We start from the raw sequence: 16818 nt of genomic DNA, 5'->3' as shown, positions 1-16818 counted from the left end.
GTGGCAAGGTGATGACTTGTATGCTCGGCTGGACAGCAAGGAAGGTGAGACTGATCTTTACAGGCTGGCGAGACAGAGAGACAAAGATGGTAAGGACCTGCAGCAGGTTCGGGTGATTAAGGATAGAGATGGCAATGTATTAACGGGTGCCAGTAGTGTGATGGCAAGATGGAAAGAGTACTTTGAAGAATTGATGAATGAGGAAAATGAGAAGGAGTAGAAGATGTGACTGTTGTGGACCAAGACGTAGCAAGCATTAGCAAGGATGAAGTGAGGAGGGCGCTGAAAAGGATGAAGGGGGGAAAGGCACTCGGGCCTGATGATTTACCAATCGAGGTATGGAAGTGTCTTGGAGAGGTGGCGGTGGTGTTCCTGACTGGGTTATTCAACAAGATCTTAGATGGTGAACAGATGCCTGAAGAATGGAGACGAAGTGTACTCGTGCCCATTTTTAAGAACAAAGGAGATGTGCAGAGTTGTACTAACTACAGAGGAATAAAGTTGATGAGCCATACAATAAAACTCTGGGAAAGAGTAGTTGAAGCTAAACTAAGAGCAGAAGTGAACATTTGTGAGCAGCAGTATGGCTTCATGCCAAAAAAAGAGTACGACAAATGCAGTGTTTGCTTTAAGAATGCTGATCGAGAAGTACAGAGAAGGTCAGAAGGAATTACATTGTGTCTTTGTAGATCTGGAGAAAACGTATGACAGGGTGCCCAAAGAAGAGCTGTGGTATTGCATGAGGAAGTCTGGAGTGACGGAAAAGTATGTCAGAGCGGTGCAAGACATGTATCATGACTGTAAGACAGTTGTGAGGTGTGCTGTCGGTGTGACTGAGGAATTCAAGGTGGAGGTGGGACTCCACCAGGGGTCAGCTCTGAGCCCCTTCTTGTTTGCTATGGTGATGGACAGGCTGACAGACGATGTTAGACAAGAATCTCCTTGGACCATGATGTTTGCAGATGACATTGTGATCTGTAGCGAGAACGGGGAACAGGTGGCGGAGAAACTAGGGATGTGGAGATATGCCCTGGAAAGGAGAGGAATGAAGATCAGTCGCAGCAAGATGGAATATATGTGTGTGAATGAGAGGGATCCAAGTGCAAGAGTGATGCTACAGGGAGAAGAGATAAAGAAGGTGGAGGATTTTAAGTACTTGGGGTCAACTGTCCAGAGCAATGGAGAGTGTGGAAAAGAGGTGAAGAAGCGTGTCCAGGCAGGCTGGAGCGGCTGGAGAAAAATGTCAGGTGTGATGTGTGATAGAAGGGTTTCAGCTAGGATGAAAGGAAAAGTGTATAAAACCGTGGTCAGACCAGCCATGATGTTTGGACTGGAGACAGTGCCACTGAAGAAAAGACAGGAAGCAGAGCTGGAGGTAGCAGAGCTCAAGATGTTGAGGTTTTCTTTGGGAGTGACCAGGTTGGATAGGATCAGAGAAAGTCAGAGAGGCCAGACTGAGATGGTTTGGACATGTCCAGAGGAGAGAGATTGACGATATCGGGAGAAGGATGCTGAGCCTTGAACTGCCAGGCAGGAGACAGAGAGGAAGACCGAAGACGAGGTTTATGGATGTGGTCAAAGAGGACATGAAGGTAGCTGGTGTGAGAGAAGAGGATGCACAAAACCGGCATAGATGGAGGACATTGATTCGCTGTGGCGAACCCTGAGGGGAAAAGACGAAAGGAAAAGAAGATAGGATAGTTGTTCATGTTCAGCGCTTTGTTAAAGCGCTATACAAATCAATATGTATTGTATTGTATTGTATTGTATTGTATTGTATGGCTCATTGTTGCGACATGGAAAAGTTTTGCAATAATAATAATAATAATAATAATAATTATACATTTCATTTATAAGTGCCTTTCAAAACTCTCAAGGTCACTTTACAATCACAGAATAAGTTTGTTCTGTGGGTGAGCAGCGGCAGCCACACGATAACCCGGTGAGATGCCAAATATAGAGGTATTTATTGGCACAATAAATATGACTAATAAGTACAGTATTCTCAATTTCCACCTCATCGTCATATTTGATTGACAGATAAGAAGGTCGGGGTTTAGCGCATTTGAAGGCCCATTTTATATACTTGTTTTTTTCCCCAGTCATTCTAATTTAGCTGGGGGGGTATTTTTGCCAAAAAGGCCTCGTCACAAATGACTCAGCTACTCACGGTCCTCGCAAAGTCGGCCCATCCATCCCTCAGGACAGGCGCACATGTTGGGGCGTTGACACATACCACCATTCTGGCAGGGCAACCAACACACAGCTGAGACAGACAGACAGACACAGTATAAGGTAAGAATGCACCTGTGAGCAATTTGCTTTTCTACCACTCTCACAAAAACATGTTGAGAATGTTTGTTTGACTGATACTGTAGTTAATTTCATAGCTTTACTAAGTAATTATGTCTCGCACAATGCAAATTTCAAAGCCATGTTACATGACAGTACAGTGAACCCTCACCATATCACAATTTGGTGTTTTGTTGCTGTTTTTTTTTGTTTGTTTCTTTTGTCTTAGAGCATTCGGTCTGATTTTAAGAGTCGAACACCTTCAGTAAAGCACCGCGGAAGGACAAATCTCATATCACAATCAGAATCATGAAGTATGTAGAACACACAAGGAATTTGTCTCCGGTAGAACACGCTGCACTAGTATCATAAAAAAATGAGAAAATGGAGGCACTATACAGTACTATTTGGGTTACTGTTGAGAGTTAATTTCTTGGGGGAAGAAGCTGTTTAAATGTCTGATGGATTGGGTGCGCATGGATCAGTAGCGGCTGTCTAAAGGGGAGTAGCTGGAAAAGGTGGTGGGCAGGGTGCGGAGGGTCCAGTAGGACTTTTTGCGCCCTTGTTTGGATTCTTGCAGAGTATGAATATAATACAGATTTATTGTTGCTGTTGTTAAAGAGCTATATAAATCAACATGTACTGATTTGTATTGTATTGTATTATTGTTTAATATATTGCGTGAGTTTGTCAAAACATACAAGAGAAAAGGGAAAAAATACGAATTGCAGGTTAAATCGCAATGATGGACGAGGGAGGGAGTTGCGGGGGTGGAAATGCACCCAAAAATGCTACAATAATAGCTTCTATGCTACAATAATAGCTTCTATGCCGCCAAAACGTGTTTGCAGAATAGGGGTTAAGTGAAGGATTAAAATACACTTGTGTGTTTCCATCTCAGGTGGCGGCCATTTTGTGCAAAGAGTTGTCAACAAGGACATCGCAATTGGCCAAGGCTCAGCTTCAGAATACAGATGAGCCATGATTGGTTCTTCCTTGTGTGATGTCATATTTGGTCAACATCATCTGGCAAAATGGCCGTCATCCTCGTTGGGGTCCTATGAGTGGATGCTTAATTCATATTTCACAAATGTAATATATATCATAATGCGGGGTTAAAATAATGGGGCTTTAGAAAACATATTGGGGATTTTGTTCATTTTATTTATGTATTTATTTATTTGTTTCTCCATTATGCGGTAATGCTAATTTGAGTAACCTGTCGATGGGGTGTCACATGATAAGTTAGCATTGAACTAATGGAAATTTGTTGGAGGAAACGAACCTTTTGGTGATAAAATATACAATTTTTGATTAATGAATGTATATATTTAAATGCCAGTTGACATATTTCAACCCGTGCCAAATAAAAAGCTTTGCACAATCGTCCCCCATTTCTTGACAACAGGACACTATGAAAAAGGGTTTTTACAAAGTTTCAACATATGAAACACAAGAAGTAGTGAAACCACCTCCCACAAAGTTCTTTTTTTCAGTCTCTCTATTTTGGATTTTCACCTATTGCGGGCGGATTTGGAAAATATGGCCAGTGATGAATGGGGAGGGGAGTTCACTGTACATGCAGTCCCCCAACTTCCCTGTGTGGCGCTTTCTACCTCTGCACGTGGGAGGTGCCGTCCAGCTGCCGTTCTCCAAACACCGGCTCCTTCCGACGCCCTCCATGGCGTAGCCAGCAAAACACGAGTATGCGGCCACGTCCCCGAACTGGAAGACCGCCCCCCGCACCACCCCGTGGGCCACATGGAGGGGGGGGCCACAGGAGACCCCTGGACGACAGCCCACATGGAACGACCCGCCAGTTACTCATGACAGCTGAGAAATGTTTTCTAAAGACCCCCTCATAACCGTACCATCTCTCGATAGACATCTATTTTTGATTTAATTTTGTTGTTTTTAAGACTATTGAGAATAGTTGCGTGTGAATCTTCTTCATTTTCAGCATCATGTGTCATATCTAGAGGTAAATCTCCTTGTCACCTAAATGGAAATTGCAAACGGCGATGCGTCACGTGCACTAGCAAGCCGACCGCACTTGAGCAAAGACCAAAGGCCGGTGTGACAATGGTTGCCATGGAAGCGGATCATCAGACACGGCGACGATGTTTGATGACAGCTCAATAGGTTGGGATCAAAGCAAAGGTGAAAATCCGCAATAAAGAGATAAGAGAATGTTGGAAAATAGGGTGGGAGCCCTTGAACAACCAATATCCAAATGTTGCAATGTTCATTTCCTTTGGGCTGTTGTAAGAAAAGGCAAGACGGTGAAATTTGATAACATGTTCAGAGAGGGTTAGAGGGGGGACGTAGAGAGAGAGAGAGAGAGCGAGAGAGAGAGAGAGAGAGAGAGAGAGAGAGAGAGAGAGAGAGAGAGACAGACAGACAGAAAGAGAGACAAGAGAGTAAAAGCGAGTGGGGGACAGAAGGAGGAAGAGGTCGTGAGAGAGAGAGAGAGAGAGAGAAATACAGAAAGTGAGACAGAGAGACAGAGAGAGGGGGGCAGACGGAGGAAGAGGGAGGAAGAGAGGTCGAGAGAGAGAGAGAAAAATACAGAAAGAGAGACACGGAGAGAAGGCAGAGAGAGAGAAAGACTCAAAGAGAGAAAGAGAGAGGGGAGAGAGGGGGGAAGAGAGGTCGAGAGAAAGAGAGACAGAGAGAAATACAGAGAGGAAGAGAGCGAATCAAAAAGAGAGGGGACAGAGGGAGGAAAAGAGGTCGAGAGAGAGAGAATGAGAGAGAGAAATACAGAAAAAGAAACAGAGAGAGAGAGATACTGAGAGAGAGAAACAGAGCGAGACAGAGAGTCAAAGAGAGAAAGAGAGTCAAAGAGAGAGGACAGAGGCAGGAAGAGAGGATGAGAGAGATAGAGAGTTAGAGAGAGAGAAATACAGAAAGAGAAACAGGGAGAGAGGCAGAGAGAGAGCGAGAGAGAGATAGAGAGTCAAAGACAGAGAACCAAAGAGAGAGCGGGGACAGAGGGAGCGAGAGGTTGAGAGAGTGAGAGAGAGAGATGGGAGAGAGGGGGGGATAAAATGTACCCTTGTGTTTTTCTTTTTAATAATTTTTAATTGACGTGCACAACTCAACACATCGCAATGTCCTTCTTTGAAACCAAGAAGCCAAAGTAAGGCAATGGCAACAAAATACTTTTTCTGGGCAATGGCCAAACCACAAGTATGAGGGGGGCTCACTGTATATTTGCTAAATTCAGGTCTTTTCCTGATTGGTCAAGGTCGTTTAAAACAGCACAATTAAAATGGATCAAAAACTATTTTAACATGGAGGTCAACCAACATCGGATTGGTACCGCACCCCCTCTCATTGGACGCGAAGGACCGCCAAATTAAATGTTGAAACCGCATCTCATGTTACGGTGGCTGCAATTCTTTTTCTATTTGTAGACAATACGTCTGTGTAAGCTCTCAGTGGTACATGAATGGTACATCGATGAAAAGGTTGTCGATATCGGCAGTACATCTGCACCTAAAAGCTAGCAACCACTCATTTGACGACAATGACGTTAAAATCTTAGCGAAAGAAAATAGATGGTTTGAAAGGGAAGTAAAAGAAGCTATTTTCATAAAACAGCAAAACCCTTCACTAAATCGCCATGGTGGGGTGAGCTTCAATTGGGATAGATCGTACAACAGACGTCTTTGGCAACATAGGCATAGTTATGCTGATGAGGTGATACCAGAGCAAATGGGGCAATCAGGCCAGTCGTAGACCCCATACTCAGGCAGGAAAATAGAAGTAATCTGTGTAGCCGCAGGGAGTAGACCTGTGCTCCCCCCAACCTGAGAGCAGGGACCAATCATAGCAGAGTCTGGCACCGCCATGTCTGGACAGTAGATATATATATATATATATATATATATATATATATATATATATATATATATATATATATATATATATATATATATATATATATATATATAGGGCCGAAACTACCAGCAAAAGATTTTAGTTCGCTGACGAGGCCTCTTGGATAAGAAGCGAAACGTCCGACACCTTCAAAGAAGTACAGATAACGACTGAAGTAACCTTTTCATCGAATTTGTAGACAATTTAGTTCTTCTCACATGCCTAATTTCCTGGCTAACGCTACCCTCTAGAGGACTTGTAGTCAATCACACCACACTTGATGATTAATATGAGTCACAGTTGCAGCTGTAGTTGCAGTAAAGGTTGTATCATCATAAAATCGTTATTAAGGGTTGGATTGATTCAGACGTAGCACCACTGAAGGCCTCGGTGTCAAACGCACGGTTAGCCACTGAACCCTAGCAATGGAATCGAAGCGTAAGTAAGTGGGAAGGACGTACGTACTCTCACACACGGAGGTGACGGGGCTCCAGGTCTGATCCGGCCTGCACGTGATGCTGCCGCCCCCTCGAACCTGCTGACCTTTGGGGCAGCTCACCCGTACCGACTGACCCACATAAAACTTGCGGGCCTCCGTCCTGGCGTCCTTCCATCCCGGAGGCGACGGGCACATTTTAGCTGTGTGGCGGCGGGGGAGAACATTTTAATTTGCACATACGATGGCCATGGGTTGCCTGCTTTCTCACGTTGGCATGTTGGGAAGGCGGCGGTCCAGTTGCCCCCCATACACATCACTAGGGCTTCACCCAGCAGGCTGAAGCCTTTGTCGCAGGTGAACTGGACAGCGCGGCCAGTGATCAGGTTGTGTTCTTGAACTCTGCCGTGCAGGATTTGCCTGAGGCCTTCACAGCCCCGAGTGGCTGAAATGACACAAATGGATCCTCGTCATCGCCCGCACACCACGACCATCAAAAGCAAAATTGGTTGAAAATTGGTTGTTTTTTTTCGGGGGGGGGCGCTTACCTTCACAAGAAGGTAATGGCAGGCTCCAAGTGCCGTTGGCCAAACAGACCACCGTCGCCGGGCCGACCAGTCGCAGGCCGGCGTCACACGCAAAAGTGGCATTGTGCGAGTACGTCTCCCCTGTCACCCGCGCCGTGGCGTTCTTGACCATCGGGGGAGGCCCGCAGGACTGTGCTATGGAGACCAGGCACGCCCGCATGAACGACGCTTCATCAATTTGTCGCCCGTCTAAACGGACTTACCAAGACAGGTTGGTTGAGTGGCGCTCCAAGTTCTGTCCGCCTGGCAGGTCTGGACAGAGTCACCCTGGCGAAGAAAAGTCGTATAAAAACAATTCACAGGACCGGTATAATCACTGTTTGAGCATTGATTCGGAATTCATCTTATAGGACAACTGACAATATTTTTTTTGTTTCCTAACTGACATCAGAAAAACGTTTTATAGCATCTAAAATACCCAAAATACACAGGCTGATATTTTTAGTCAAATGCAAAACACCAATAAAAATGACTTCAAGTGTGCTAAAACTGCAACAAAATGAGCTGTGAATTGGGGATTTTCCTGAAAGTCCCACCCCCAGTTCATGACGTCACGCCAGGACATCTTGCCTTGCTCCGGAATTAAAACAATGGCTTCAGAGAGTCCAGATTCGGAGAAGATGCTTTCTTGCTCCTCATCCAGTTATGAATATGATTCAAATAGTTCTGAAGTGGAAAGCATAAATGTTTGCAAGCAATTAAAGAAGTCCTCCCGTATCAATTCGAGCCGTCTGGACTCCAATGTGGCGCCCAGAAAATGCACAAGCTCTGTTGGAAATGGGCTCATTTGTCTGCTGGGAATTTGTGTCAACTTCTGTATGGTGTTAACGCAATTGGTAGTCTTGGTGCAACACACAACGATTCACCATCGCGTTATTTATGTGTTTTCCTTCTAATTTCGCCATCAACACGGATCAACACAATGTTTTCAGACCAAACAAAGTACCCAAACTGCATTGTGTGTTGCTTTCTCGGTCAGGAGCGTTCCCTCCGTGACATCACTCAGGGCATCGTCATCAACTCGAAAACAAGACTTCCTGAATATTCAGCGCGAGTCTTCAAATGTAAAATATAGCTATATGCGGTGGAATCTTTGCAAAATGGGCTCAGTAGAAGTCCTTTGAAGTCGTTTTACAAATTATGGACACAACGTGTCGGTTGTCTTTTAAGGTCCAATGACAGCACGGACGTTGTAAGAATATCCAGCGCATTGGTGGAGCAGAATGTTACTAGTCGGCCAAAACTGTGCACAGGATGGCACCTGCGTGCTAAAAGTACAGCGTCTGCAGTGCTGATTCATACTATTGTAGGATGTCACGAGGAGTTGGCTTGTTATTCTTATTATTCTATTTCTTAATGTTTATCATTGTATTTATTTATTATTATATTAATTGATTTGTTTATCTGTCTGTTTATTTATTGATTAGTTATTATTATGATGGTATTTATTTATACCTGTATGTATGTATGTATGTATGTATGTATGTATGTATGTATGTATGTATGTATGTATGTATGTATGTATGTATGTATGTATGTATGTATGTATGTATGTATGTATGTATGTGCGTAAGTCTTCTTTTCCTTTCGGCTTTTCCCTTCAAGGGGTCGCCACAGCAAATCAGTGTCCTCCATCTTTAGAGGTTTGATCCGCATGTTTGTTTTGGCCAAGCTTTTACATCGGATGCTCACCGTGAGTGTGTTATTTATTTATTTAGTTAGTTAGTTAGTTATTTGTTTGTTTATTCAGTTCATTGTTTATGTTTATGCCACACAAGCTATAGATTTGATTGACATATTGCTTGAGTCAGGACTGGCGCCCCTAGAATTACTCCCACCTCATGTTGGTCATTTGATGGGCATGGCATGGCTACCAGTAGTAATTATGATTCTACGACTGTTTTTTTTATTGAGTTCCTGTTGTGCAATATGCTTAATCGGTGGATCAATGGGGGCATTCTAAATTCGTGTCTCTATCGCGGAAGTATGTTATCATATCTCAGCGTGACGGTGACCGTTGCGGGGAAATCACATGATTTTGTGAAACTGGATTCTTGGCCATTACATCAGCGCATCATATACTGTACATACATCATATCCGAGAAAAAAAGGGGGGGTGGCTTAAAGGATCCCTCGGTGAGCACATACCTTGATCTCAAAGCCAGGCAGGCACGAGTAGAGGACAAAGTCTCCGTAGTTGTAGCTGTCGCCTTCGCGGACCCCGTTCAAAAGAGGACGGGGCTCCGCACACACCACCGGCTCACACGAAACCGACGCGAGGCTCGGCGCCCAGCTACCACCCTCCTTATTCAAAAAGGCAACCAAAAAACAGAGAGGTTGGGTCTCTCGGTGGGGCCACTTTGACACGTGTTTCGTTACCTGACACTCGGCGAGCGAAGAGCCTTGCAGGTGGAACCCGGCGGGGCAGGAGAGTGCCACCGTGCTTCCGACGGGAGTGAGTTCCTTCCCTGTGATCAGCAATCGGGCGGCGGAGTGATTGGCTGGCAGGCGACAGGACGTGGGACGGCAAAAGATGCTGTGCTTGGACCAAGTGCCGTCGCTGAGGCAAGAGAGAGTTGGTGTCTGCGTCGCCAGCTCGTAACCGTCCTCACATCTGGAAAAGCAGAGTAGAAATTATTACGTTAGGTCGTGACACAGAGAACCCCCGTATTTTTCCACTGTCAGATGAATAAACTGATCTACATTAATCAAATTTAATCTAATCTAAACTCATCTAGATAGTCGAAGGTACGTTCCAGACGCAATGGTCAAATTTGTCTGTTAAATTTGACATAGGGTTTACAAGCCCACTCATGAGATGGTGCTCAGGAATACCGTATTTTCCACACTAAAAGGTGCACTGGATTATGAGGCGCACCACCTTGAACGAATGGCCTATTTTTGACTTTTTTTTCTTACATTGGGTGCACCGAATGATAAAATGCAATCTGAAATGAATCCACTAGATGGAGTTACGCTGAGAAAAAAAAAAAAAATGATCAGATGTTAGGAAAACTTTTTTCAATAAAGCTGAACAAACAACAAAATAAAATTATCTCGTTAACATTGAAATTTCTTGTTCAACTCTGCTCCATTTTCGTTTTGTACCGCGTAATTGATCAATTTAAGTTTTAACTCTGCGTTGTCAGCATGGGTCTAGCGAGTCGCCATTTTGGGGGTCGAAATATTACCGTAATGACCATTTACAAGGCGCATCGGGTTTTAAAGTGGACTGCGGGGTTTTAAGAAAACGAAAGGTTTATAGGTGGACCTTTTTATGCGGGAAATAAAGTAAGCGGAAAGGTGTTTCAAGGCATGTGGAAGAGAACACAAAATGGATGTAAGAAAAAAAACTGAAAGAAAATGAAGAATTAAAGAAAAAACTAAAATGTAAGAAAATTTAAGAAAATTAAAAATCACTGCCAGACGTGCAAAAATGTGTCCACTCCAGTGCCAGGGTTTTTGTCATTGTCATTCGAATTCCAGGACCGACAGAATATTGAGTTTTAGGACTACATAAACATTCAATACAGCATAAGAAAGACTCTCTTCTTTCATCAGACAAAAAGAGATCATTCCTAAATTATATGGATCTGGAGTTATATGACCTTGAAATGAGGGTGGCTGTACAAAATACAATGCAATACATACATATTGGTTTATATAGCGCTTTAACAACAACTGAAGCTGGAACAAAATACTAACATAGAAAAAAGGGAAATGCTGCGCCCTTGTGGAAGGGTAACAACATTGCCAGAGGTCATGGCCAGCGCTTTATCGGCAACCAAACAAAGAAAAAAAAAAACGAACAAATTCGGGAATGGCGCTCTGTCATACCGTGGGGCATTGGCTTACGAACTTAATTGGTTCCCAGACAGTGTGTAAGGCGAAAAGTGTGTATCCCAAAAATTAATTTCCCATAGGAAACCATTAAAATGAGAATAATCCGTTCCCAGGTCTCCATAAAATATAATTTTCAACTAAATAAGCCCTAAAATTACAAACATAACTTATTCAATGTATAATACATGTGCTATTGTATTGTATTGAAAGAAATACACATCGCTGTAAACTAAAGTCACTTTATTTACATTTGTGATGGTCGTTGATGGCTCTTAATTGACACCTGTTGCTTTCTGACTTGTAAGGTCTTACGAAAGTGAGGCATCACATTATCATTCATCATGTTGATGAATGATAAGACTATTTTATATATGCAGCTAAAGTATCTGTAAAAAACTCCTTGGAGGCGATCAACGTCTCTCTCTATACCTCTCTCTTTCTCCCTCTCTCTCTCTCTCTCTCTCTCTCTCTCTCTCTCTCTCTCTCTCTCTCTCTCTCTCTCTCTCTCTCTCTCTCTCTCTCTCTCTCTCTCTCTCTCTCTCTCTCTCTCTCTCTCTCTCTCTCTCTCCCTCTCTCTCTCACGATCGACGTGTGCATTCAGAGAAAGGGGGTGTGGAAAGGTAGGCCGGCTGGGGCGCTGTTCGGTCATGTGCTTTGGTGTTCTTCCGCCGAAGATTACTCCACCAGCCGTGGTGGGGCAAGCGCTCAATGTGTATCCCGAAAAGTAGTGCTTAATACAAGGTTAAATTTTCATAAATTTTCAGAAACCGAAAATTTCATAAGGCAAGGTGTTCGTAAACCGAAGCCCCAATGTATTTTCAATCCCTGAATAAATTTGTGAATGGCAGTGAATAAGTTAAAGAAAACGAAAGAAAATAAAAAATTAAACAACAAAATTTAAGTTAAAGAAAATGAAAGAAAATTAAAAATTTAAGAAAGAATAAAATAATTACAGAAAAGGGTTTTCTGGGGACAAGGTTCCTCTCACAATTCATTCCGGCAGAAGTTTACCTGTACGTGACACGGTTGGGGAAGGTATAGTCTTCTCCTTCCACTCGGGAATGTGCAACTGGAGGAGGCTTTCCGCAGCCGACAGGCTCGCAGCTGATCCTGGGCTCGCCCCACCTGCCGTCTCTCCCGCAGGAGAGGTGCGGTAATCCCCCTGGCCGGTAGCCGGGCCTGCACCTGTACACGACAGTATCCGGGAAAGCGGCACTGCCGCCCTGCAGGACGGCATTTGGAACCGTCGGCGGGGCTGCGGTGCACCTCCCGCGCCCGCACGCGGGGACACCAGGGCTCCACACACCCCCCTTCTCGCAAACGGCCTGAGCCGGACCAAGCAGTCTGTAGCCGTCGTCGCACTGGAAGCGGACTTGGTCGCCACAGGCGCGTTCCTGCCCCAGAACGACCCCGAATTTCAAGAGCGGGAGTGCGCAGACGCAGGGACGACACTGCGGCACGGTGCCGATCCACATGCCTTCGGCCGAGCAGCGCAGGACGGGGTTGCCGACCACCACGTAACCTTCGAAGCAGACGTACTCCACCACGTCGTCGCGGTTGAATGTGGAGCCATTGAGGAAGCCGTGGCTGATGTCCTCGGGCGGATCGCAGCTGACGATTTGGCAACGCGGGGCCGGTTTGTCCCAGCGCCCGTCGTACTGGCAACGAAGCGTTGGATCGCCACTTATCACGTATCCTTCTTCGCATTCGTATGTCAGTTCGCCACCAAAGCCAAATTCAGAGCCCAGGATTCGTCCGTGAGGTATTGGCGGCAGCTTCTCACAGCGGGCGGCCACGCAGGTGGGAGACTCGTGACTCCAGGTACCGTCTGCCTGACAAGTGATGCTGTCTGCCCCCTTGAGGAGAAACCCGGGATCACACGTATAGTGCAGGACTTGAGTGTAGACGTAGGCTCCTCCGCTAACTGTGCTATTGGCCACGGGCCCGGGGTCGCTGCAGGAAATGGGATTACACGTGGGGGGGTCGTCGGTCCACAGGTGCCCCGATAAGCAGCGCCTCACCGGTTGACCCTCCAGCTCATAGCCTTCCTCGCAGGAGTAGGTGACCATGCTGCCCTGAGACGTGTCGGTGACGTTGACGCGGCCGTGCTCAGGGCTCGGGGGAGTGACGCACTCAGCCGGGACGCAGGAGGGGGCCGTCCCGTTCCAGCTTCCATCTTCCTGACACGCTAACCTGGTACGGCTAGACAGGTCGTAGCCTCTGTGACAGCGGTACTCCACCGTCGTCCCGTGGAGGAAGCTCAGATCTCCCGGGGAGGCCCCTCCCGAATCTGTAACCCGAACGTAGTCCCCGAAGTCAATGTGGGGGGGCAGGCCGCAGTCGGATGGCACGCAGAGGGGAACAGCGCTCGACCAGCCAAACTCCTCGCACGTGAGGTGGTCTTGGCCGACCAGCTGGAAGCCGGGGAAACAGCTGTAGAATATGGTGACTCCGAAACCGTGATCCTGACCCTCTACGAAACCATTTTCAATGGGCCTGGGTGGGGTGCACGATATCTCCTCGCAAACGGTCGCTTCACCGCTCCATTCCCCGCTCGCCAGGCACTTGAGGGTCTCGGGTCCTTGAAGGCGGTAACCGCGGTGGCAAGAGTATGTGACGCTATGACCGAACTGCAGTTTGGTGAAAGTCGCCTTTCCGTTGGCGATCTCTTTGGGGAGCGAGCATTCCACCGGGCGGCAAGAAGGAACACCCCCGATCCAAAGTCCCTTCTCCCCGCACAGGACAGTGGCGTTCCCCGCTAACTGGTATCCGGTCTTGCAGCCGTACAGCGCCTTGCTGAGGTACATCAGACCCTGAACGTCCACGATGCCGTTGGGAATCTCCACCGGCTGAGGACATTCCACGGGAATGCACTCCGGGTACGGGTGACTCCACTTCCCGCTGGACAGACAGGACACAGAGTCTTCTTTTCGCAGCGTGAAGCCATCCACGCATTTATAGGTCACTACAGAATTGAAGGTGAAAGGGGCAGAAGGTGAGGTAGGACCACCAAATGACACGTCGGGCAGAGACCCGCAAAGAATCCGCTTGCAAACCGGAAAGGTGCCGTTCCACTCCCGGGAGGCCAGACAGCGGAGGATCTGCGGGCCCTCCAGGACATAGCCGACTTCGCAGGATAATTCCACCGTGCCCGTCTCAAAGTCCAGGCTTTTCAGAACCAGGTGGTTCTCCTCCAGCTGCGGCTCTGGACACTGCACGGGCGAGCAGCGTGGACGCCTTGTCTTGTCCCAGCGGCCATACTTGAGGCAAGTCCAAGTGTCATCGCCCACCAGCTCGTAGCCCTCGTCGCAAGAGTACTCCACTTTGCGACCCACCTGAAAATCCGAACCTCTGTATTGTCCGTGCACGACTTTGGGAGGGGGGTCGCAGGTTAATAGTACGCAGGTGGGCGGATCGTTGTCGGACCACTGGCGGTTGGCCTGGCAAACCCGTTCCGGGCGGCCCACCAGCCTGTAGCCAGCGTTGCAGGCATAGATCACCTTGCTGTTGAAGGTGAATCGACCTCGGACCTTTGGAGGAACAAAACAAGTGCTCGTGTCAGTTTGAGCACGTGTGCGATTTAACCTAGCATGCTGACAACCGGGTGTGTGATTTAACATAGCATGTGAACAACCGGGGTGTAATTTAGCCTAGAATTCTAAAAACTGAGTGTATGACTTATCTGAGCGTGCTAACAACCAGGTGTGTGATTTATCCTCGCATGCTAACAACAGGTGTGTGATTTAGCCTAGCATGCTAACAACCGGGTGTTTGATTTAGCCAAGCATGCTAACAACTGGGTGTGTGATTTAGCCAAGCATGCTAACATGCCGAGGCTCATGTTTAAAGGACAACTGACGTCTCTGGACAAGTTGTGTCCATAATTTGTAAAATGGCTTCAAATGACTTCTACTGAGCGTATTTTACAAAGATTCCACCGCATATAGCTATATTTTACATTTTAAGACTCGCACTGTATATTCCGAAAGTCTTGTTTTTGAGTGGCTGACGAGTCCGTACGTGACGTCACTAGTGACGTCACGTCCCTGACCGAAAAAAGGACACATTGTAGCATCCTTCCATCACGTCAATGCATTTTGCTGTGCTTGTTTGGTCTGAAAACATCATGTTGCACCAAAAAGAGCCAGAAGAGGGCGACCAAGCTCCATATAAGGAATTTATCAGCCTGTAGAAACTGGCTGATTAATTCCTCACAGGGAGCTTGGTCGCCATTTTGTGCCTCTTTTCTGGGACGCTACATTGCAGTCCAGATGCCTCAAAATGACACGGAAGGACTTCTTTAATCAATTGGAAACATGTATGCTTTCCTCTTCAGAACTATTTGAATCATATTCAAAACTGGATGTGTAACAACAAAGCATATTCTCTGAATCTGAAGCCATTGTTTTGATTCTCCAGCAATGCAAGACGTCTTGGCGTGACGTTACGAACTGGGGGAGGGACTTTCTGAAAATGCCCAATTCGCAGCTCAATTTTTTGCAGATTTTGGACACTTTAAGTCATTTTTATTGGTGTTTTGCATTTGAATAAAAATATCATACTGCGTGTTTTGTGTATCTTAGATGCTATAAAACATTTGTCTGATGTCAGTTAAGAAACAAAAAAGTGACGTCGGTTGTCCTTTAAGCATTCCATTTGAACCTTTTTTTTACGACGGTCTCTGTTTTAGGAGCTACACACGCATGCGCTCACCGAAGGCCGGGAATTAACGTATGAACGAAATGTGCCGTGGCCTCTGGGGCTAACCTGGATGTAGCCATTTTTGAGTAGCGGTGGAGAGGAGCAGGACACAGGGACACAGGTGGGTAAAACTCCGCCCCATTCTCCATTGGCTTTGCACGTCCGCCTTTTCTCCCCTCGGATCAGGAAGCCCTTATCGCAGCTGTACGCCACGACGGCTCCGAAATTGTAGTCACTCCCACTCACGTACCCTTGATCGATGCTGTCCGGTTTGGAGCACCTCACGGGTACGCAGCTGATGTCAAACGGTCGGGGGTCCCACTCCCCCCCCAGAAGGCACCGCAGCGTCGCTGTGGTGTTGAGCACAAAGCCCTCCTCGCACTTGTAGATAACTTCTGAGTCGCTCGCATATTTGGCTTTGCTGAAAGAGTCCAAAATGGCGTGGGGAAGTTCCGGAGGACGCAAGCAGAAGTTGGCGATGCACCGAGGGGGCTCCTCTCCGTCAGGGGGCGCCCACATGCCCTGAGCGTTGCACACCATCTTTGAGTTGTTTCCCGCGGCGTAGCCGTCGGTGCAGTAGTAATTGGCAGTGTCTCCAAAAAGCTGGTGGCTCTCGTAGGGCTCGGCGTGGTCAATGGCGGGTGGGGGTCCGCAAGACCGAGGCACGCACTGAGCCGAGCTGTCGCTCCATTGGCCGCTTGGCAGGCACTCCCTGGTCTCTGAGCCAATAATTGTGTAGCTGTCAAGGAGACCAAAACATATTGCATACAAGTGTTACAAGATGAGACCAAAATGCATCTAAATGCATCTCCTCAAGTCACTTGAACATAGTTCATGACACTAAGATGGAAAACTAATGTGGGCAATGCACAAGTTTTGTCTAAATTAAAGTTTTCAAATCACTTCATCAACGTTCCTTGCTTGCAAGATATAACGAGATGCCGCCAAAGCACTACTTTTTTAAAAAATGAGATTCCTCGAGTCACTTCAACATAGTTCATGACACCGAGATGGAAAAATGATCTTGGCAATGCACCAGTTTTGTCTCAATTAAACCTCTCAGCTGACTTCAAC

General features: G+C 46.6%; 1 protein-coding gene and 1 long non-coding RNA gene across 4 annotated transcripts in view; one reads left to right on the top strand and one right to left on the bottom strand.

Moving 5' to 3' along the window:
• Window positions 1-16818, bottom strand: part of svep1 (sushi, von Willebrand factor type A, EGF and pentraxin domain containing 1) — a 75948-nt gene that overhangs the window by 2563 nt on the left and 56567 nt on the right. For 2 of the 3 annotated variants that reach the window (XM_088990780.1, XM_088990782.1), the window contains 10 exons: window positions 15811-16483; window positions 12055-14573; window positions 9580-9814; window positions 9349-9504; window positions 7404-7467; window positions 7162-7335; window positions 6885-7058; window positions 6643-6816; window positions 3909-4079; window positions 2171-2266 (listed from right to left, as the gene is read on the bottom strand). In XM_088990780.1, the coding sequence (XP_088846906.1) occupies window positions 2171-2266; window positions 3909-4079; window positions 6643-6816; window positions 6885-7058; window positions 7162-7335; window positions 7404-7467; window positions 9349-9504; window positions 9580-9814; window positions 12055-14573; window positions 15811-16483 (4436 nt within the window). The remainder of the gene's footprint in view (window positions 1-2170; window positions 2267-3908; window positions 4080-6642; window positions 6817-6884; window positions 7059-7161; window positions 7336-7403; window positions 7468-9348; window positions 9505-9579; window positions 9815-12054; window positions 14574-15810; window positions 16484-16818) is intronic. The other variant, XM_088990781.1, reaches the window with a different exon arrangement.
• Window positions 1756-3898, top strand: LOC148902335 (uncharacterized). The gene is made up of 3 exons (XR_016114288.1): window positions 1756-1942; window positions 2103-2295; window positions 3194-3898. It is a non-coding gene; the product is annotated as an uncharacterized LOC148902335 (long non-coding RNA).

Source organism: Hippocampus bargibanti, linkage group LG02 (genome assembly GCF_051943395.1).
Source record: "Hippocampus bargibanti isolate YZ-2025 linkage group LG02, ASM5194339v1, whole genome shotgun sequence".
Taxonomy (NCBI): Eukaryota; Metazoa; Chordata; class Actinopteri; order Syngnathiformes; family Syngnathidae; genus Hippocampus; species Hippocampus bargibanti.
The sequence above is the reverse complement of the archived record's forward strand: the minus strand, read 5'-3'. Positions and strand labels throughout refer to the sequence as shown.